Source organism: Ursus maritimus, unplaced genomic scaffold (assembly GCF_017311325.1).
Source record: "Ursus maritimus isolate PB19 unplaced genomic scaffold, ASM1731132v1 scaffold_2, whole genome shotgun sequence".
NCBI lineage: Eukaryota > Metazoa > Chordata > Mammalia > Carnivora > Ursidae > Ursus > Ursus maritimus.
The window spans coordinates 22,726,466-22,751,232 of record NW_024424452.1 but is presented as its reverse complement, the minus strand read 5'-3'; the positions used below and the strand labels follow the sequence as shown (position 1 = coordinate 22,751,232).

The following is a 24,767-nucleotide window of genomic DNA, read 5'->3' as shown; positions in this document are numbered from 1 at the left end:
GGCCAGGGAGAATGAGGCAGAAGAATGTATCAGTGAATTGGAGGATGGGTTAGTAGAAGAGAAAGCTAAAATAGAATCTGGACTCAAAAAAATCCACGCTCAGGAACGTAGGTTACGGGAGATTACTGACTCAATGAAATGTTCCAGTGTCAGAATCATCGGCATCCCCAAGGGGGTGGAGAAAAACAAATATCTCTAGAAGAGATATTTGAACAAATTGTAGCTGAAAACGTCCCTAATCTAGCAGGGAAACAAAAATTCGTGTCCAAGAGGCATAGAGGACCCCTCCTAAGCTCAACCACGACAAACCTACACCACGTCATGTCATAGTGCATTTGCAAATATTAGATCCAAGGATACAGTATTGAAAGTGGCCAGGGCAAAGAAATTTCTCCCATACCAAGGCAAAGGTATCAGAATTACGTCAGACCTGGAATGAGAGAAAGGATTGGGGGGGGCATTTTTAAAGCTCTTTCAGAGAAAAACATGCAGCCAAGGATCCTTTATCCAGCAAGGCTGTCATTCAAAATTGATGGAGAAATAAAGACCTTCCAGAATCGCCAGTCATTGACCAATTTTGTAACCATGAAACCAGCCCTACAGGAGATATTAAGGGGGGTTCTATAAAAGTAAAAAGGCCCCAAGAGTGATACAGAACAGAAAGTCACAATCGATAGAAACAGAGACTTTACTGACAACATGGCATCATTAAAATTATCTCTCTCAATAACCAGTCTCAATGTAAATGGCCTAAATGCTCCCATAAAGTCCACAGGGTTGCAGATTGGATAAAAAGACATGACCCATCCATTTGCTGTCTACAAGAGACTCATTTTGAACCTAAAAATACATTCAGACTGAAAGTAAAGGGATGGAATACCATCTTTCAGGTCAATGGACCTCAAAAGAAATCTGGGGTAGCAATTCTCATATCAGACAGATTGGATTTTAAACTAAAGACTATAGTTAGAGACACAGAGGGGCACTATATTATTCCTGAAGGATGTATCCAACAAGTGGATAAGACAATTATAAATATCTATGCCCCCAACAGGAGAGCAGCAAGATACACAAGCCAACTCTTAACCAGAATAAAGAGACATATAGATAAAAATACGTTAATAGTAGGGGACCTCAACACTCCACTATCAGCAATAGACAGATCACCTAAGCAAGAAATCAGCAAAGAAACAAAAGCTTTGAATGCCATACTCGACAAGTTGGACCTCATAGATATATATAGAACACTACACCCCAGAACCAAAGAATACTCATTCTATTCTAATGCCCATGGAACAATCTCAAGAATAGACCACATTCTGGGTCACAACACAGGTATCAACCGATACCAAAAGACTGAAATTATTCCCTGCATATTCTCAGACCACAATGCTCTGAAATTGGAACTCAACCACAAAGACTCAAACACTTGGAGACTAAGAACCATCCTGCTCAGAAATGACTCGATAAACCAGGAAATCAAAAATCAATTTAAACAACTTATGGAGACCAACGAGAATGAAAACGAAACGGTCCAAAACCTATGTGATACTACAAAGGCAGTCCTAAGGGAGAAATACATAGCCATCCAAGCCTCACTCAAAAGAATAGAAAAATCTAAAAGGCAGTTTTTATATTCTCACCTCAAGAAGCTGGAACAGCAACAGAGGAACAGGCCTAATCCACGCACGAGGAAGCAGTTGACCAAGATTAGAGCAGAAATCAATGAATTAGAAACCAGGAGTACAGTAGAGCAGATCAACAGAACTAGAAGCTGGGTGTTTGAAAGAATCAATAAAATAGACAAACCACTGGCAAGACTTATCCAAAAGAATAGAGAAAGGACCCAAATTAATAAAATTATGAATGAAAAAGGAGAGGTCACAATCAACACCAATGAAATTGGAAGGATTATTAGAAACTTTTATCAACAGCTTTATGCCAATAAATTAAGCAATCTGGAAGAGATGGAGGCCTTCCTGGAAACCTATAAACTACCAAGACTGAAACAGGAAGAAATTGATTTTTTAAACAGGCCAATTAATTATGAAGAGATTCAGTCAGTGATAAACAGCCCTCCAAATAACAAAACCCCAGGCCCGGATGGTTTTCCTGGGGAATTCTACCAAACATTCAAAGAAGAAATAATACCTATTCTCCTAAAGCTATTTCAAAAAATAGAAACAGAAGGAAAGCTACCAAACTCATTCTATGAGGCCAATATTACCTTGATCCCCAAACCAGGCAAAGACCCCATCAAAAAGGAGAATTACAGACCGATTTCCCTAATGAATATGGACGCCAAAATCCTCAACAAGATCCTGGCTAATAGAATCCAACAGTACATTAAAAGGATTATCCATCATGACCAAGTGGGATTCATCCCTGGGATGCAAGGGTGGTTCAACATTCGCAAAACTATCAGTGTCATAAATTTTATCCAGAAGGAAAAAGCCAAAAATCATATGATTCTCTCAATAGATGCAGAAAAAGCATTTGACAAAATACAGCATCCTTTCCTGATTAAAACCCTTCAGAGTGTAGGAATAGAGGGTACATTTCTCAATCTCATAAAAGCCATCTATGAAAAGCCTACTGCAAATATTATTCTCAATGGGGAAAAGCTGGAAGCCTTTCCCTTAAGATCAGGAACACGACAAGGATGCCCACTCTCGCCACTATTATTCAACATAGTACTAGAAGTCCTTGCAACAGCAATCAGACAACAAAAAGGGATAAAAGGTATCCAAATCGGCAAAGAAGAAGTCAAACTGTCTCTCTTCGCAGATGACATGATACTCTATATGGAAAACCCAAAAGAATCCACTCCCAAACTATTAGAAGTTATAGAGCAATTCAGTAACGTGGCGGGATACAAAATCAATGCTCAGAAATCAGTTGCATTTCTATACACGAATAACGAGACCGAAGAAAGAGAAATTAGGGAATCCATCCCATTTACAATAGCACCAAAAACCATACGTTACCTTGGAATTAACTTAACCAGAGACGTAAAGGACCTATATTCTAGAAACTATAAATCACTCTTGAAAGACATTGAGGAAGACACAAAAAGATGGAAAAATATTCCATGCTCATGGATTGGAAGAATTAACATAGTTAAAATGTCCATGCTACCCAGAGCAATCTACACTTTCAATGCTATCCCGATCAAAATACCAAGGACATTTTTCAAAGAACTGGAACAAACAGTCCTTAAATTTGTATGGAAACAGAAAAGGCCCCGAATCTCCAAGGAACTGTTGAAAAGGAAAAACAAAGCTGGGGGCATCACAATGCCGGATTTCGAGCTGTACTACAAAGCTGTGATCACAAAGACAGCATGGTACTGGCACAAAAACAGACACATAGACCAATGGAACAGAATAGAGAACCCAGAAATGGACCCTCGGCTCTTTGGGCAACTAATCTTTGATAAAGCAGGAAAAAACATCCGGTGGGAAAAAGACAGTCTCTTCAATAAATGGTGCTGGGAAAATTGGACAGCTACATGCAAAAGAATGAAACTTGACCACTCTCTCACACCATACACAAAAATAAACTCCAAATGGATGAAAGACCTCGATGTGAGACAGGAATCCATCAAAATTCTAGAGGAGAACATAGGCAGCAACCTCTACGACATCGGCCAAAGCAACCTTTTTCATGACACATCCCCAAAGGCAAGAGAAACAAAAGATAAAATGAATTTATGGGACTTCATCAAGATTAAAAGTTTCTGCACAGCCAAGGAAACAGTCAGAAAAACTAAGAGGCAGCCCACGGAATGGGAGAAGATATTTGCAAATGACACTACAGATAAAGGACTGGTATCCAAGATCTACAAAGAACTTCTCAAACTCAATACACGAGAAACAAATAAACAAATCAAAAAATGGGCAGAAGATATGAACAGACACTTTTCCAATGAAGACATACAAATGGCTAACAGACACATGAAAAAATGTTCAAAATCATTAGCCATCAAGGAAATTCAAATCAAAACCACACTGAGATACCACCTTACGCCAGTTAGAATGGCAAAAATAGACAAGGCAAGAAACAACAATTGTCTGAGAGGATGTGGAGAAAGGGGATCCCTCCTACATTGTTGGTGGGAATGCAAGTTGGTACAGCCACTCTGGAAAACAGTGTGGAGGTCCCTTAAAAAGTTAAAAATTGAACTACCCTATGATCCAGCCATTGTACTACTGGGTCTTTACCCCAAAGATACAGATGTAGTGAAGAGAAGGGCCATATGCACCCCAATGTTCATAGCAGCATTGTGCACAATAGCCAAATCGTGGAAGGAACCACGATGCCCTTCAACTGATGACTGGATTAAGAAGCTGTGGTCCATATATACAATGGAATATTACTCAGCTATCAGAAAGAACGAGTTCTCAACATTTGCTGCAACATGGACAGCACTGGAGTAGATAATGCTAAGTGAAATAAGTCAAGCAGAGAAAGACAATTATATGATTTCTCTCATCTATGGAACATAAGAACCAGGAAGATCGGTAGGGGAAGAAAGGGATAAAGAAGGGGAGGGTAATCAGAAGGGGGAATGAGGCATAGAGACTATGGACTATGAGAAACAAACTGAGGGCCTCAGAGGGGAGTGGGGTGAGGGAATGGGATAGACCGGTGATGGGTAGTAAGGAGAGCACGTAATGCATGGTGCACTGACTGTTATACGCAACTAATGAATCATCAAACTTACATTGAAACCAGGGTTGTACTGTATGGTGACTAACATAATAAAAAAAACATTAAAATAAAAAAAGTAATGCACTTTTGCATCTCTGTGTGCTCATGCCCTTTCTCTCAATGGTAGTGCCTGAACCACCCGTCCACCTATTGAAATCCTATTCATACACCAAGACGGAGCTGAGAAGCAAACCCACTGGGAGCAAATTGTCAGAGATGGTAGCTCCAAGTTCTAGTCCCTTCCTAGACAAGATAGATAAGAAAGCACAAAATGTCAGAACCAATTTTGCCAGAGCTCTGGAAATAGGCAAACACTTACAGCAATTAAACAAGACTAAATGAAGATGGAGGCAACTTAGAAGCAAGAGGTAAGAATGATATCAGAAATATGGTGAATTTGGAAGCTCCGGGCCCTCATCCCCATAGAGACACTAAGTTAACAACAATAAACAGACAAACATACTTTTTTAAAAACTCCAGAAACCAGTTTGGATGCTGCAACATGCAAATGTATGCATGACCAATACCAAAAAGTGCAGGAAGCTTATGGCATTATTTCACCCCAACTCCTTCCCCAACATGGCATGGCACAATCAGGAGGAAATACCCCAATTCCAAGCTCCTCCCTTGGGACAGAAAGAAAAGACTAGGATTTGTATCCAATGTTCTGGCTTGTCTGGGGGCTTCCTGAAGGGTTTCTGACTTGGCTAATGGAGAACTAATGGGAGCCGCAACGTGGTATGGATGCCAAGTTGGAAGTCATGGAAGAACAGAGGCAAATGCTGCAGCACTTTAAAGTATTTTAAAGCAGCAGGAAATCTGCAATTCCCCATTCAGGTGCCAAGGAAACAACAGAATACAGGCAGAGAACTGCAAAAGAAACGCAATCTCCAAGCTGCTTAAGGCAATTAAGACAGTTTGAAGCAGTCATATATAATAGAATGAAAGCATATGCACGACCTCAAAGACCTATCCCCAGAAAATGTTTTAAGGTCCTAAAACCTCTAGCTGGGATGACAGGTGAAGGACTTCCCCTGCATGAAGCCAGTCCATAAAGACGGTGAGAGATGTCTGTTTTTTAAATGTTAAAATCTCAACAAAACATAACAAGGCATAAAAAAAAAAAAACTCACAAGGAAACCTGCCCCAAAATAACAAAATAAAACCCCAGAACATGACCCTTAAGAAACACAAATCTCTGAATTACCTGTCAAAAAGTCATTTTAAGATGTTCAATGATCTAAAAGGGAACACAGATAGACAAGAAAATGAAATGATGCATGAACAATTAAAATACTAACAGAGGTTGAACTAATTTTTTAAAAACCCAAACAAATCCTGGATATGAAAAATATAACTAATTAGAAAATTTTTATTAGAGGGTTTCAACAGTAGAGTTGATCAGGCAGGAAAATGAATTAGCAAACTTGAAGATAGGTTATTTGCAATTATCAAGTCAGAGGAGTGAAAAGAAAAAAGAATGAAGAAAAGTGAAGAGAGCCTAAATGACTTACGGAATATCACCATGTGGGCCACTCTGTGCACTATGGAAGTCCCAGAAGATAAGCAAAAGAAAAAGAGAAAGGGACAGAGCATTTATTTGAAAAAATAATGACTGAAAACTTGCCAAATTTGAGGGGAAAAAATGGACATACAAATTCAAGAAGGTCAGCAAATTACAAGTAGAATAAACTGAAAGAAACCCATAAATGAGACACATTATAATCAAACTAAAAATTCAAAGAATGAAAATCCTGAAAGAAGCAAGAGAAAAGTGACTCTTCAATTGCAGTTGATGCTCTTCAAGATTTTAAGAGGATTTTTTAGTGGAAACCTGGAAGGTCAGAAAGTAGTAGGATATTATATTCACAGAGCTGAAAGAAAAAAACAACTACAACCAAGAAAACTACATCTGTTAAAACTTTGAAAAGAGGGAAAATTCAGATTTTCCTAGTTAAGCAAAAGCTGAAATAATTAATTACCACCAGACCTCTCCTATAAGAAATTATTATAAAGGGAGTCATTCAAGTTGAAATTCAGGACACTAGACAGATACAAAGGCATATAAAAATATAAACTTCTCTAATAAAGGTAAATATGTGGACAAATATAGAAATGTAATTTTGGTGCATAAATTCACTTTTAACTCATAGAACTTAAAAGCATAAAAATAATTATAAACCTATGTTAATGAGTACACAGTATATAAAGATGTAATTTGTGACATCAGAAACATAGTGGAAGGACAAGGCTATAAATAAAGTTATTGTCATCATAAAATTGATCATTATAATTTTATTTTTTTTTAATATTTTATTTATTTATTTGACAGAGATAGAGACAGCCAGCGAGAGAGGGAACACAAGCAGGGGGAGTGGGAGAGGAAGAAGCAGGCTCATAGCGGAGAAGCCTGATGTGGGGCTCGATCCTGGAACGCCGGGATCACGCCCTGAGCCGAAGGCAGGCGCTTAACCACTGTGCCACCCAGGCGCCCCTGATCATTATAATTTTAAGATATTTACATTAATCCCTATGGTAGCCACAAAGAATACCTATAGATATCTATAGATATACACACAAAGGAAACAGGAAAGGAACCAAAGCATGGCAATATAAAAAACAAAAAGTGAAACACAAAGGAAGGCAGTAAAAGCAATAGTGAGAAGCAAAATGCTACAGACAGAAAGTAATAAAATGGCAAGAGTAAGTCCTTCCCTATCAATAATTACTTTTTAAATAAATGGATTAAATTATCCAATCAGGGGCACCTGGTGTCTCAGTTGGTTAAGCGTCAGCCTTCGGCTCAGGTTGTGATTCCAGAGTCCTTGGATCTAGCCCCACATCAGGCTCCCTGCTCAGTGGGGAGCCTCCTTATTCCTCTCCCCCTGCCCCACCCCCCGCTTGTCCTCTCCCACTCTCTCTCTCTCAAATAAATAAAATCTTTCACAATAAATAAATAACCCACTCAAAAGATATAGATTGACTAAATAGACTTTTTAAAGGATACAAATATATGCTATCTTTAAGAGAATCACTTGAAATCTAAGGACACACATAATCAAGTAAATAGATGAAAAATAAATGCAAATGATAATCAGAGTAGAGGTGATGATACCAAATCAAACACTATTGCAAAGGGGAAGAAGGTATCAAATCAACAGGAAAATATAACAATTATAAATATATATTTACCAAACATCAGAGTTCTTAAAAAACAAAGCAAATATTGGAGAAATAGAGAAATAGACAGTAGCACAATCATAGTAGGAGACTTTAATACTCCACTTTCAATAATTTTACAACTTGACAAAAACTCTATAAGAAAATAGAGATCTTTAACAACAATTGGACCCAACAGACATGTACTAATACTCAACCTAACAACAGCAGAATATACATTATTCTCAATAAGGCATAGTACATTCTCCAGGAGAGATCACATGTTTGTTTACAAAATAAATCCTAACAAATTTTAAAATAATGAAATTATACAAAGTATCTTTTCCAGTCACAATAGAATGAAACTACAAATCAATAGGAGAAGGAAAAATTGGAAAATCCACAAATATGTGGAAGTTAAACAACACACCTTTCACAACCAATGGGTCAAAGGAGGAATCACAAAGTAGAAAGTATCTTGAGAAAATTTAAAATGAAAACACAGTATACAAAACTTACAAGATGCATCAAAAGCAGTGCAAAAATGGAATTCTATCATTGTGAACACTTACATTACAAAAGAAGAAAAATCTGATATTAACAACCTAACTGCATACTTTAAGGAACTAGAAAAAGAAAAACTAAACCCAAAGATAGTAGAAGGAATAATATAATAACACTGTGGAGATAGAGAATGGGAAAATAATAGGAAAAAATAAAACTTAAGAATTGTTTTTTTGAAAAACTCAACAAAATTGAAAAAAATCAAATAATTAAAAATGAGATGTGGGATATTACAGCTTATGCCACAGAAATAAAATGGATCATAAGAAAATACAGTGAACAAGTGTATATTAGAAAACTTCATAACCTAGAAGAAATGGGTAAATTCTTAGACCCATGCAACCTACCAAGACTGAATTGTGAAGAAATAGAAAATCTGGATACACCTATAGCTACTAAGGGAATTGAACAGTAATGAAAACCCTCTCAAAAGAAAAGCTTAGGACCAGATGATTTCACTGGAGATTTCTACCAAACATTTAAAGGAAAATTAACACCAGTCCTCTTCAAATTCTTTGAAAAGATTGAAGAGGAGGGTACACTTACTACATCATTCTATAAGGCCTGTATTACCCTGATACCAAAGTCAGACTGGGACACTACAAGATAAGGAAACTATAGAACAATATCCCTGATGGACATAGATACAAAACTAAAAAAAAAAAAAAAACACACACACACAACAACAACAACAACAAATCTACAAAGCTAATTCAGCAATACATTAAATGGATTATTTTGGGTTTTCCATGTAGAGTATCATGTCATCTGTGAAGAGAGACAGTTTGACTTCTTCATTGCCTATTTGGATACCTGTTATCCCTTTTTGTTGCCTGATTGCTGTTGCAAGGACTTCTAGTACTATGTTGAATAATAGTGGCAAGAGTGGGCATCCTTGTCGTGTTCCTGATCTTAAGGGAAAGGCTATTAGCTTTTCCCCACTGAGAATGATATTCGCTGTAGTCTTTTCATAGATGGTTTTTATGAGATTGAGGAACGTACCCTCTATCCCTACACTCTGAAGGGTTTTAATCAGGAAAGGATGCTGTATTTTGTCAAATGCTTTTTCTGCATCTGTTGAGAGGATCATACGATTTTTGGCTCTTTTCTTGTTGATATAATCTATCACACTGATATATTTGTGAATGTTGAACCACCCTTGCATCCCAGGGATGAATCCCACTTGGTCATGATGGATAATCCTTTTAATGTATTGTTGGATCCTATTAGCTAGGATCTTGTTTGAAAAACAGTGTGGAGGTCCCTTCAAGTATATCAGTCTGTAATTCTCCTTTTTGATGGGGTCTTTGCCTGGTTTGGGGATCAAGGTAATATTGGCCTCATAGAATGAGTTTGGTAGCTTTCCTTCTGTTTCTATTTTTTGAAATAGCTTTAGGAGAATAGGTATTATTTCTTCTTTGAATGGTTGGTAGAATTCCCCAGGGAATCCGTCAGGCCCTGGACTCTTGTTTTTGATCACTGCTTCAATCTCTTCATAATTAATCAGTCTGTTTAATCAATTTCTTCCTGTTTCGGTCTTGGTAGTTTATAGGTTTCCAGGAAGGATTCCATCTCTTCCAGATTGCTTAGTTTATTGGCATATAGCTGTTGATAAAAATTTCTAATAATCCTTCCAATTTCAATGGTGTTCGTCGTGACCTCTCCTTTTTCATTCATAATTTTAAAGCTTATGCTAAGTGAAATAAGAGAATTATCATATGGTTTCACTCATTTATGGAACATAAGAAATAGGAAGATCGGTAGGAGAAGAAAGGGAAGAATGAAGGGGGGGTAAACAGAAGGGGGAATGAACCATGAAAGACTATGGACTCTGGGAAACAAACTGAGGGCTTCAGAGTGGAGGGCGGTGGGGGAATGGGATAGGCCGGTGATGGATATTAAGGAGGGCACATATTGCATGGTGCACTGGGTGTTATATGCAACTAATGAATCATGGAACATTACATCAAAAACTAAGCATATACTGTATGATGACTAACATAATAAAAAAATTATTTTAAAGAATCAGAGGCTCAACTGACTGAACCACCCAGTTGCCCCAATCTTACATTTTCATCACATCTACGCAGTACCTCATCTGGTTCACAAATATAGGAACAGTCTGATTGCAATGTGAATGTATTAGAATATAACAAATTATTTATATGTTTTTATTACCAATATAATCCAGACCCATTGTAGAAAATTTGTATACAAAAGCAGAAAAGAAAAAAATTTAAAAATAGCTAATCCCATTACATAGATGTAATTACTGATATTTTCCTGAACTATTCTGTAGGAGATAGTGCTAATTCTTTGAGTAATCCACAAGCAGGCTGAATTTAAGATACTAATTTGCTATATCTTATAATGCTCTCTCAACAAAGCTTAGCTGCTTTTATGTCTTCTGCTTACTCATAGGTTATTACCCTCCTACCAGAGGAGAGGTTTATATTCATGGATTTGACATGTCAAAGAATTTATTTGAGATTCGAAAACACTTGGGCTTCTGCCCACAGCATGACATATTGTTTAATGACTTGACACTCTTAGAAAACCTTTTTTTCTACTCTGTGGTAAGTCAGAAATGTTTTAAAATTATACAGTAAATTTATTTTTTTTTCTTTTGGTATATAGACATGTGAAGTTTAACACATTCAGCTAGCACCACAGAATATTTTCATCACCCCAAAACACTTCCTTGTGCTATTCCTTTGCAGTCATCCCTATCCCACCCTGGTAATCACTGGTCTATCCTTAATCACTAATGTCTTGTCTTATTGAGAATACCACATGAAGGAATCATATACTATGTAGCCTTAAAAGATTAGCTGCTTACACAGAGCATAATGCCTTCGAGATCCATCCATACTTGTATCAGTAGTATGTTTCTTTTCATTGCTGGGTAGTATTTCATGTTTAGATGTAATACAGTACACCAATTAAAGGACATTTGGGTTGTTTACAGTTTGAGTATGAATAAAGCTGTTCTGAATTTCATGTAAAGTGTTTTGTGTGTAAACATAATTTTTCAATTTCTCTCAGAACGAGATTACCAGATCATATTATAAGTGTTTATCTTTATAAGAAACTGCCAAACTGCTTTCTAGAGTTACTATACCATTTTTCACCCCCACCAGCAGTGTAGGAAAATTCCAATTGCTGCATATCCTTGCCAGAATTAGGTATTGTAATACTTTTTAACATTTTTTTTTAAGGGAGAGAGAGCGCAGCAGGGGTGGGGGGCAAAAGGAGAGGAAGAGAGAGAATCTCAAGCAGACTCCACACTCAGTGCAGAGCTTGATGTGAGGCTCAATCTTATGACCCTGAGATCATGATCTGAGCTGAAATCAAGAGTCTGATGTTTAACCAACTGAGCCACCCAGGCACTCCTATACTTCTTAACATTTTAACCATTCTAATAGATGTGTAGTTGTATATCATCCTGGTTTTAATTTGCATTTCATGAATGGCTAATGGTGTCGATTATCTTTCATGTGCTTATTTCCCATTTTTATACCCTCTTTGATGAAATATTTGTTCAGGCCCTTTGTCCATTTAAAAAACTGGGTTTATTTTGTTATTCAATTTTTGACAGTTCTTTATATATTCTGGATATACGTCTTTTGTTGGATAATGTGCTTTGCAAATTTTTCCCTATTTCTGTAGTTTGTCTTTTCATTTTCTTGGCAATGCTTTCTACAGAGCAAAAGTTTTTAATACTGAAATCCAATTTGTCACATTTTTTATCACATTTTTCTTAAAGGATACTGCCTTTGCTGACTTTTCTAGAACTCTGTGCCTAACCCCAAGACATGAAGATTTATTCTATATTTTCTTCTAATTTTTTTGATTTTTATGTTACACTTGGATCTATGGTCCACTTGTGGGTTAGTCTTTGCTTAAAGGTGTAAAATGTGGATCTAGGTTCATTGTTTTTGCATATAGATGATCAATTGTTCAAAAACCATTTTTCAAAAATACTGTTCTTTCATCTTTGAATTGCTTTTTGCATTGTCAAAGATCAAATGGTTATATTTCTGTGGACTTACTTATCAACTCTCTTTTATGTGCTATTGATCCACACTGCCCTGATTTGTATAGCTTTATAGTAATTCTTAATATGGGATAATGCTATTCATCCAACTATATTCCTTTTCTTTTTTTTTTAAGATTTTATTTATTTATTCGACAGAGATAGAGACAGCCAGCGAGAGAGGGAACACAAGCAGGGGGAGTGGGAGAGGAAGAAGCAGGCTCATAGCGAAGGAGCCTGATGTGGGGCTCGATCCCATAACGCCGGGATCATGCCCTGAGCCGAAGGCAGACGCTTAACCGCTGTGACACCCAGGCGCCCCTATATTCTTTTTCTAAGTGTTTAAGCTGTTATAGCTATTTGGCCATTCCAGATAAATTTGTGTATTATCGTTTATGTGTCTACAAAAGTTCTGCTGTGATTTTGATTGGTATTACATTAAACCTGTATATCACTTTGTAGAAAATTAACATTGTTACCATGTTGAGATTTCAAATCCTTGATCATGGTATCTCTATTAAGTTAAGTTTTTGGTATCATCACCATTTTTAGTTTTCAGTATACAAGTCCTATATTTTTTTTCATTATTTGGAGCCTTAAAAAGTTTTTTGATTTCCAGTTTTTCATTGCTTATACATAGAAAAATGATATTTATATGTTAACCTATTATTCTTTGACCTTACTAAGCTCACTTAATGGGTTTAGGAGGGGTTTTTTTTTGTAGACTCCTTGGTTTTGTGCATAGACCATCATATTGTTGGAGAATAGGGATAATTTCTTTGTGCCAGTATGTTTGCCTTTTATTTCTTTCTTTCTTTTTTTTTTTTTTGCATGCCACCCCAGCTGGAAACAGCATAGTGTTGTGGGTATCCTTGACTTGTTTCTGATCTCAGGGATAGCATTCTGTTTTTCACCATTAAAAATTTTTTGCAGATACCCTTTATCACTGTGAGGAAGTACCTTTCCTTGTTTTTTTAATTTTATTTTAATTCTGTTATAGTTAACATACAGTGTTATATTAGTTTCAGGTATACAACATAGTGATTGAACAATTCTGTGTATGAGGGTAGTGCTCATCACAATAAGTGTACTTTTAATCTTCTTCACCTGTTTCAGCCATCCCCCCTACTCACCCCCACTCTAGTAACCATCTGTTCTCTATAGTTAGAGACTTAAAAGACTCTTAAAAGAGTCTGTTTTTTCAGTTTGTCCCTTTTTTCTTTGGTCATTTGTTTCATTTCTTAAATTCCAGATATGAGTGAAATCATTTCATATTTGTCTTTCTTTGGCTGACTTATTTCACTTGGCACTATACCCTCTAGATCCATCCATGGTTTTGCAAGTGGCAAGATTCCATTCCCTTTTAATGCTGAGTAATATTCCTCTGTGTGTGTGTGTGTGTGTGTGTGTGTGTGTGTGTGTGTATCACATCTTCTTTATGTGATTCAGTGTTATTTAGTGCTCTGCCCGTGTAGCTTCTAAAATGATCTGCATTCTCTTTCTAATGTAAGCATTTATTGCTATGATTTTTCCTCTTAAGCACTCCTTTGTTGCACCACACAAATTTTGACTTGATTTTTTATATTTTCATTTTTATTCAGTTCAAAATATTTTCTGTATTCCTTGAGACTCTGTGACTCATCATTTACAAGTATGATCTTTAATGAAAAATGATGGAAAGTTGTCCTGCTTTCTTTCTGTTAGTTTAATTCTATTTTGGTCAGAGATCATATTTTGTGTAATTATAAGTGTTTTAAAATTGCTAGGGTTTTATGACTGAGGATATGGTCTATTGTAGTTACTATTCCATATGCTTTTGAAAAGAATATGTTTTCTGCTGTTTGGTTAGAATTTTCTGTAAACATCAGTTAGATTCAGTAACTTGATCTTGTTTAGTTCTTCCATATATTTGCTGATTTTTGTCTAGTAGTACTGTTACTTAGGAGTATTTCTGAAATATCCTATTATAGTCATATATTTTTTATTCTTCATTTCCATTCTAGTCATTTTTATTTCCTGTGTTTTAAGGTCTATTGTTATATGTATGCACATTTAGGATTATTATGTTTTATTATTCTATTATCAACATGTGATGTCTCTCTTTTGTCTCTGGTAGTTTTTTGTTGTTGTTCTGAAGTCAACTTTATCTGATATTAGTATAACCATTCCAGCTTCCTTTTGATTTGTGTTTTTTTATTAAGTTCAATTAGCAAACATAGTACATAACTAGTTTTTGACATAGTGTTCAATGATTCATTAGTTGCATATAACACCCAGTATTTTGTGTTTTCATGGTATATCTTCTAGAAACACTTTACTTTAAACTAACCTATATCATTAAATTTTAAGTGAGCTCCTTGTAGACATTGTATAAAAAAGTCATGTTTTCCATACAATCTGAAAATGTCTTTTAATTGATGTGTTTAGATAATTTAGTTTTAATGAACTACTAGTAAACTTATATTAAAATCTATCCTTTTACTATTCTCACTTTTTTCCCTCTGGTTACCCTTTCCAATTTTATTTTGGGTTGTTATTTTTTTAGTATTCCATTTCAGTTTGTCAATTGTGATTTTTAGTATATCTCTTGTATACACTTCCAGTGATTGCTCTAGACATTGCAAAATACAACCTTAGCTTTCACAATTATTTAGAATCAATATTTTCTGACTTTATTTGGAATGTAGAAACCTTACCACTTACTTGTGGGTTCTTTATCCCCCTCCCTTTATGCTATAGTTGTCATATATTAAATGTACAAATACTGAAAACATCAGACAATGCTATATTTTTCATTTAAAGCTATCTAGTGTGTTTAAAGAACCATAAGAAAATAATAGTTATTATACTTACTGTTTCTTTATCATTCATAATGTTTTGGGTTTTCTATATTATTTCTCTTGTGTTTGAAAAATATTCTTTATCAGTTCTTTTAGACCAGTACTCTTGGCTACAGTTTCTCTTAGTTTTCCTTCACTTGAAAGTACCTTTAATTTACTACCATTTTCCAAGAATATTTTTGCTCGACATAGAAATCTGGTTTAACAGTTCTTTTCCTTCAGCAGTTAAAAATGTTGCTCCCCTGCTTTCTGGACACCATGGTTTCTGATGAGACATACGAAGTCATCTGAATTATTCTCCTATAGATAATTTGTCATTTTTCTCTGGGCACTCTCAAAAAATATTTTTGTCTTTATTTCAGCAATTTGGCTATAATTTGTTTGGTGTGGATTTCTTTGAGTTTACCTGGATGGAGTATAGTCAGCTTCTTCAATCTGTAGGTTTGTGTCTTATTCCAAACCTAAGAAGTTTTCAGTCATTATTTCTTCAAATATTATTTCAACCATATATTCTTTCTTCTCTCCTTCTGGAACTTCAGTGACGTGAATGTTAGACATTTTGTTATTGTCCCGAAAGTCCCTTGGGCATTGTTTTTTTTTTTAAGTTTTTATTTAAATTACAATTAGTTAACAGACAATGTCATATTAGTTTCAGGTGTACAATTTAGCAATTCAAAACTTAACATATAATTGTTCATTTTTTTAATCATTTATCTCTCTGTTGTTCAGATCGGATAATTTTTATTGATCTCCCTTCAAGTTCACTGACCCTTTACTCTATAATTTCTATTCTACTACTACTGAGTATATCTAATGAGCTTTTTATTTTGATTATTGAATTTTTTTAGTTTTAAGATTTCCATTAATTTCTTTTTCTTTATTTTGATGATACTTTCTACTTTAATTCCAGCATCTGTGCCATCCTAACATTGCTATCTGTTGACTGTCTTTTCCTAAGTGAGTTGAGATTTTTGTGATTCTTTGTGTGCCAAGTAATTTTTGTTTTTATCCTGGAGGTTTTCAGAAGTAACTCATGAGACTGCATCTTGTTTATGTCTTATCTGTGGACTGTGGTTTTAGTGTCAGCTTTGAAGTCTGCAGTGATGATCCAGTCTCTCCCATGTATGTGTTATTCATTAGTCAATTCACACCTGGGTAGAGGTTTACTAATTAGCATAATTTTAAAGTTTGGTGATCCATGTATGTAAATGATGGGATGAATTAAACACATGTGTTCATAAACAACTTTACAGTAATACTTTCCTGCTCCTCTCTCCTGTTATCTCCCCAGTATTTCCTGGTTCCTGAAGATTCCTTTCTCAGTCCTCCAGCCAGAAATTTTCTACTTTCATGATTTTGCCACATACAAGTGGCTGGAAAATAGAGAAGGTGGTAAAAAGCAACTGGGTCTGACCCTGTCCTGTTGGAGCCATGACTCTACTTAACAGAAGATTTCCTTCTCTCAGAGTTTTGGCTTTTGCAGGATTCCTATTCCTTTCTACTCTTGCCACCATTCCTGCCACAAGACTCCTGATGGGTTGGGACACAAAAGGACAGCCAAAAAAAAAAAAAAAAGGAATTGGCCCTCCCACACTCTCTCAGAGCTTTAGGAGTGACTTCTTTTGCATTCCTTAAGCCAGAACTAGAGAGTTTCTCCTTAATCTTATTCCATCTGCACTATCAGTATTTGGATACTTTGTGTTCAGGCTAGGAGGATACACAAGGGGAAAAATGGTAATCCCAGTGCTGGCACAGTGATACTTCAAAATATGGTGTTCTTTCTGATCCAACTGTTGATGTTTACTTTTTATAGTTCTCCAGGTTTAATAATTGAGTTCAGTGGGAAATGAAATTGCGGGGCGGAGGGGGGGGTGTAGATGGTTTACTCCATCATACCTAGAAAATAGAACTGTTTCTTTTCTCCATTTCTGAGCTTCAGGTGTCTATAAATCTGAAAATAAATTCTTTTTTTAGGAATTCTCCTTTAGACTTAAAGGGAGACAATGGCAAAAATATGTAGCTGATGTGAGAAAAGAGATAGTATAAAATGTTTTAAGGGTACAGTAGCAAGAAACTTCATTTAGCTACATAAATATACAAAGAGAGTTATTATCTAAAAACTTTCCAAGGATAAAGATGGATGCACCATGTAAATTCTGCCTTCTCTTTTTTAGGTAAAAGGACTATATCAAAACGTTTATTCTATGGAAATTGACCATATGCTGTCTACTTTTAACCTGCTAGAAAAACGTAATACATTTTCAAGGTCACTGAGTGGAGGAATGAAGCGCAAACTCGCCATCATTATAGCACTCATAGGGGGCTCCCAGGTATTAAGGAAAAGAGAATGGGGGGGCGGGGAGGCACAAACCATGGGTTCCTGCCAAGTGGGCTGGAAAACTCAGCTGAGAAAACCCTGAGAGATGGTATGAATCTTAAAGAAATGCTGCCAATGATAATTAGAAGGAATTTGCATTATTTGGCTTAATTGTAATAATTATGGTTTGGGATTATTTTTTTCTAGGGTTTTTATCACTATGTACAGTCTAGATTCTGTATCTTAGCTTACGTGTGTTCTTCTCAAGTAGCAGTTATCTCACAAGTATCCTAGTATCTATTATCAATGGTCAAGGAATTCTTCTGGTTTTTAGGTGATGATACTCGATGAACCATCATCTGGCATGGACCCAGTCTCAAGGAGAGCCACCTGGGATCTCCTTCACCAGTATAAACAGGATCGCACCATCTTACTGACCACCCACTACATGGATGAAGCTGATCTCCTGGGTGACCGCATTGCCATCATGGTCAAGGGGACGCTGCAGTGCTGTGGCTCTTCTGTCTTCCTGAAAGAAATATATGGTTCTCTCTCCCTTTGCTCATTCTTGGGATATTGATGCCTTAGTAATATTCTTCTAACATGATTTTAATTATATGTTGTCTACATAGCCAAAATTTCAGTGGCTCCCTCTGTCCTACTAATTAGATCTCAACAATTCTGAGTAGTTTTTAAGGCCCTTTGCAACTTGGATCTTCCTTATATATATTTATCATTTGTTCTCCAACACATACATTCAGACTCACAAAATTCCTTTGTCAACCTACAAAGTCCCTGCTTATTTCTCCCATTTTGCACCTACTGACAGTTTTCTTTGTTCCTAGAATACAGTTGTGTCCAAATAGATTTATGTTGTTGAGTAACTAATTGGTTGATGAGAAGAGGAAATAGAGAAATCAGTCATCTCTGATCCTAATTTCTCATTTGCCACATAAGTATTAAATCCCCAATATGATGAGACAATGAGAGAACTCTAAAATATAATTTAATTTACAGTAAGGATGTAGTACAGAATGAAAGCATCATACAAGTAGAATAAAACAGTCGTTGACTTTAATAAGTATAGGACTTTTTTAGGAGATAAAACATATATCAAACAGTGCATTATTGAGGGCTGAAATTATAGTAATAGGAATTCAAAATTGGAGGGTATAAACATAAACGTAGATAATTAAGGATGAATTGGTTCATCATTATTCAGTATTTTGATTCATTCAACTCACATTAATTATTCTGTGCTAGTTATTGTGGTATCCACTTTACGTGTCATATTTAATATTCAAAACAACAACCTTATTTTATAGAATGTAAAACTGGGCCTTAGATTAAAAAAATTATCTAAAGTCCTATTTCTTTGTCCATTTAGATATTCAAAGTTTGTGGTCACCTTATGGGTTTGAGTTTGTGCAGTTGACTTGTGTGCCTAGGTTATGAGCCACATCATTTAAACAGCTATGCTTTTGATAAAGAAATCATTTATAATTTCTAACAGCATTCACTAATGTTACTAATTATTGATAAGCTAGTACATAATGCACAAATCAGTGTTTTAAAAGGTATAATACTTTGGAATGGTCCAGTCCCTTCTTACATGCTAAACTTTAAATATACTTAAATTGGCTTCTTACATCTTGATCAAAAGCCTAGGATTTTTGTTTGCTTCTTTGGTGGCATAGGAAATTCCATGTTGGTGTTAGCATTCAACTCTCACTACCTAACTTCTCTGCAAAAGGAGGCATTTTCTATTCAGTTTTAAGAGCATGAGACAATTGTGTCATGATTCCTGAGAAATGAAAAACAATTCATATATCAATTTGTAAGTAAAGCAAAAGTAGTTTTTTGTTCCAATAGCTAATAAATAGTGGATAAATCACTTTATTCTCAGGATGTAGTTACCTCTTTGTAAAATGTAATAATGTTTTCCATACTATAAGCCAAGTAAGTAACCCAGATTATCTGCTAAGGGATATATTTACTTAAAAACCTAATACTCACTTTTTTAATCTTAAAAACAAACATAAATGCAAATACAATGACCATTTGAAATATATTTAGAAATAATGATAGTTTTCTCTAATTCCAGAAAACAATTTCTCTGTATAGGGAAAACACTAAGTGTAATAGTTCTCTGATGTCTTTAAAGTTGCTAGTCAAAAATCATATTCTCAGGCTTTCCATGGTTCTCTGTCTAAAATTTAACAACCTTTCAACACTTAATATATTCCTTTTCTGCTTATTTTTTTCTAACACAATACATATTTTAACTTATTCCTCTTTATTATTATCTGCTCCTTTGACTAGAAAGTAGCTCTTCTTAGGAAGGCAGAAATTTTTATATGCTTTGTTCACTGCTCTATCCCTAGGGCCTAGTTAATGCCTGATACACAGTGGACAACCAGTGATAATAAATGAATATTTATCAAAATTACAGTTTCAAGGGTAATAAGTAGCCAGATTACAGGGGCTTTTCTTCATATAGCTACTGCTTCTGATTATATATACTAAGTTATTGTTCACCAAGAAAATTATAGAGGACGTTGATATTTATTCAATATCTTTGTTCTTGGAGCAGCATTTGGAAGTTTTAGGTGTGAGCCTTCCTTGGGTCATAACAAAGTATCTCGTGACATTCCATGTCTTTTTTGTGGGCCTGGGTAACTTGAACCATGAAGAGCCAGGTTTGGAATTACAAGGAGATTAGAAAAGTATGAAAATGCTTCATGTGGTCTTTTAAATTATTTCTCTCAGGTGCTGGATATCAGATAGTCATGGAGAAAGAATCACATTGTGATGTTGAAAAGATCTCAGCAATAATTCACTCTCATATTCCAGATGCCACTGTGGAAAACTTTACTGGAGCTGAATTATCGTTTATCCTACCCAAAGAATATACACAGAGGTAAAGAGTCAAAGTTCTATATAGATGATTTGGGTGACCAGAAATCATTTTTAACTTTCTGTCTTTAGCAAACTTAGTGAGTAATATTTTGCCAAAAAGCCAGGTGTTCAATTACAACTGTCTGTTGCTGACTAGATTTGAAAAGTTTGCAGCTGAAGACTTCTCTCATTAAACAAGAGGATTTTCTCATAAGTTCAAGTTCACACAAGGCTTGATTTTTTTAAGAGTTTATTTAAATTCCAGTTAGTTAACATACAGTGTAATATTAGTTTCAGGTATATAATATAGTGATTCAACACTTACACAGTGCTCATCGCAACAAGTTCACTCCTTAAACTCCATCACCTATTTAACCCAGCCCTCTACCCACATCCCCTAGGTAACCATCAGTTTGCTCTCTACAGTTAAAGAGTCTGTTTCTTGGTTTGCCTCCCTCTCTTTTTTTTTCCTTCGCTCATTATTCATTTGTTTTTTAAATTCCACATATGCAAAGAAAACAAAACATTAACTCCAAGGAATACATGCACCCTCATGCTAATAGCAGCATTATCAACAAGAGCCAAATTGTGGAAAAAGCCCAATATTCACTGACAGATGAAGGGATAAAGAAGATGTGGTGAGAAGAGTTAAGATGGCAGAGGAGTAGGGGAATCCTAAATTTTTCTCATCCCTCGAATACAACTATATAGTTGCATAATTCTGAACACCCGAGAAACCGACCGACCTGAGAAGACACATGCTGCAAGTCTACAAGTAGAAAAGTGACCATCCTTTGGAAGGTAGAAGTTGCAGAGACTTGAAATTAGTGTGATATAGCTGAGAATACGGTGGAGGGGAGCGAGCCTGCTTAATGAGGCTACCACAAAGTTTTACAAGCAGCAGAGTGCAGAATCAGAACTTTTAGACGTCTGCTATAGTGAGGGACATGCCTGGCTTAAACGTGCTCAGGTGGTGAAGCAGGGTGGAATCCCAGGTGTGACAGTGTGGTCTGAGGATCCCTGGGGTCACAAGAAGAACAGGTGGTGCCTGAGTGCAGCAGAGTTCCCAGGCATAGGAGCATGGAAGCCAGCTGAGAACGGTGAGTCTAGGTGTCACCTTTCTGCTCTGTGTTGCCATGAACTGTGAACTGCTGTGCATTTGTGTGACTGCTTTCCTGAGACGGGTCCAGCAAAAGGCAGAAACATGCAAGACCCTCCCCAGGATGAACAGTGTGGGTCCACACTGGGGGAGTCCTTAAAATTTAGAGTTTTGAAACTCAGGTGCCTAAGATAAAAACCCTCAGTCATAGGCCGGGTGAACGGAGTTCTGATGGAAACTGAGGAGACAAGAGTGACTGACTGCTTTTCTGTGAAGGCTTACTGAAGAGTGAGGGTTGTGAATCTTCAGCTCCAGGGCTACTAGAGAGCAGGGCACAGCCATATTCACCCCAACCATCAGTGATGAAAGCCTTCAGGGTGCAAAACAGCGCCACCTAGTGGAGTCCAGAGCCCCTTACACCAATCCCGGCCTCCCTGCAAACTGGAGGCCCATTTCCACTAAGGCAAGTCCACCTAAGAATCAGTGCAACAGGCCCCTCCCCCAGAAGACCAGCAAAAACAACTCTGCCACAGTTTACTGATCATAGAGGGCTGCAAACTTCAGCTCTTTGGGAAAACAGTATATAGCATTCTTTGTATTTTTATTCTTTAGTCTTTTACTATTATTTTTTGTTATTTTTTCAATTCTTTTTCTTTTTTTAATTTTTATTTTTATATATACTTTATATATTTATTTTTTGTTTCCCTTCATTGTATCTTATTTATATATATGTTTGTGGGTGTGTGTGAGGTAGGTGTGTGTGTGTGTGTGTATTTTTTTCTTTCTACTTTTGGGATCTAGTTTATTTTAACAAACAGACCAAAACACATGCAGTATCCAATTTGTTTTTGTTTTGTGTTGTTTTTTTCTTTTTCTTTATTCTTTCCTAGACAGAATGGCAAGGTGGAGGAATTCGCCCTGAAAGTAAGAACAGGAAGTAGTACAGCCAGGGATTTAACCAATACAGATATAAATAAGATGTGTGAACTAAAATTTAAAGCAATTATAAAGATACTAACTGAGCTTGAAAAAAAGCATAGAAGACAGTAGAGAATCCCGTACTATAAAGATAAAAGAACTAATATCTAGTCAAACCAAAATTAAAAATGCTATTACCAAGAAACAGTTCTAAGTGGAGACCATAAAAACAAAGGTGAATGAAGCAGAACAGTAAATCAGTGATCTAAAAGATAAAATTATGGGGCTCGTGGTGGCTCAGATGGTTCAGTGTCTGCTTTTGGCTCAGGTCATGATCCCAGGGTCCTGGGATCAAGCCCTGCAAGGGTCTCCCTGCTCAGGGGGAGCCTGCTTCTCCCTCTCCCTCTGCCATCCCTCCCCCCTGGCTTGTGCTCTCTGGCCCTATCTATCCCTACACTCTGAAGGGTTTTAATCAGGAAAGGAGGCTGTATTTTGTCAAAGGCTTTTTCTGCATCTATTGAGAGAATCATATGATTTTTTAATTTTTCCTTCTGGATAAAATCTAAGACACCGATCGATTTGCGAATGTTGAACCACCCTTGTATCCCACGGATGAATCCTACTTGGTCATGATGGATAATCCTTTTAATGTACTGTTGGATTCTATTAGCCAGGAACTTGTTGAGGATTTTGGTGTCCATATTCATTAGGGAAATCGGTCTGTAATTCTCCTTTTTGATGGGGTCTTTGCCTGGTTTGGGGATCAAGGTAATATTGGCCTCATAGAATGAGTTTGGTAGCTTTCCTTCTGTTTCTATTTTTTTGAAATAGCTTTAGGAGAATAGGTATTATTTCTTCTTTGAATGTTTGGTAGAATTCCCCAGGAAAACCTTCCGGGCCTGGAGTTTTGTTATTTGGAAGGCTGTTTATCACTGACTCAACCTCTTCATAATTAATTGGCCTATTTAAAAATCAGTTTCTTCCTGTTTCAGTCTTGGTAGTTTATAGGTTTCCAGGAAGGACTCCATCTCTTCCAGTTGCTTAATTTATTGGCATAAAGCTGTTGATAAAAGTTTCTAACAATCCTTCCAATTTCATTGGTGTTGGTTGTGACCTCTCCTTTTTCATTCATAGTTTTATTAATTTTGGTCCTTTCTCTCTTCTTTTGGATAAGTCTTACCAGTGGTCTGTCAATTTTATTGATTCTCTCAAAGAACCAGCTTCTAGTTCTGTTGATCTGCTCTACTGTACTCCTGGTTTCTAATTCATTGATTTCTGCTCTAATTTTGGTCAACTGCTTCCTCGTGCGTGGATTAGGCCTGTCCCTCTGTTGCTGTTCCAGCTTCTTGAGGTGAGAATATAAAAACTGCATTTTAGATTTTTCTATTCTTTTGAGTGAGGCGAATGAGTATTCTTTGGTTCTGGGGTGTAGTGTTCTATATATATCTATGAGGTCCAACTCACTGAGTATGGCATTCAAAGCCTTTGTTTCTTTGTCGATTTTTTGCATGGGTGTTATGTCTATTTCTGATAGTGGAATGTTGAGGTCCCCTACTATTGACGTATTTTATGTATATGTCTCTTTGTTCTGATTAAGAGTTGGCTTGTGTATCTTGCTGCTCCCCTGTTGGTGGCATAGATATTTATAATTGTCATATCCACTTGTTGGATACATCCTTTAAGAATAATATAGTGCCCTTCTGTGTCTCTAACTATAGTCTTGAGTTTAAAATCCAATCTGTCTGATATAAGAATTGCTACCCCAGCTTTCTTTTGAGGTCCATTGACCTGAAAGATGGTATTCCATCCCTTTACTTTCAGTCTGAATGTATCTTTAGGTTCAAAATGAGTCTCTTGTAGACAGCAAATGGATGGGTCATGTCTTTTATCCAATCTGCAACCCTGTGGCGTTTTATGGGGGCAGTTAGGCCATTTACATTGAGAGTGATTATTGAGAGATATGATTTTAATGATGCCATGTTGCCTGTAAAGTCTTTGTTTCTATTGATTGTGACTTTCTGTTCTGTATCACTCTTGGGGCCTTTTTACCTTTATAGAACCCCCCTTAATATCTCCTGTGGGGCTGGTTTCATGGTTACGAAATTGGTCAATGACTGGCGATTCTGGAAGGTCTTTATTTCTCCATCAATTCTGAATGACAGCCTTGCTGGATAAAGGATCCTTGGCTGCATGTTTTTCTCTGAAAGAGCTTTAAAAATGCCC

General features: G+C 36.3%; 1 protein-coding gene across 1 annotated transcript in view; it reads left to right on the top strand.

Moving 5' to 3' along the window:
• Positions 1-24,767, top strand: part of LOC103668882 (ATP-binding cassette sub-family A member 3-like) — a 160,587-nt gene that overhangs the window by 50,103 nt on the left and 85,717 nt on the right. The window contains exons 10-13 of the mRNA XM_008697189.2: positions 10,884-11,012; positions 17,487-17,642; positions 17,964-18,174; positions 20,399-20,549. Of these exons, the coding sequence (XP_008695411.2) occupies positions 10,884-11,012; positions 17,487-17,642; positions 17,964-18,174; positions 20,399-20,549 (647 nt within the window). The remainder of the gene's footprint in view (positions 1-10,883; positions 11,013-17,486; positions 17,643-17,963; positions 18,175-20,398; positions 20,550-24,767) is intronic.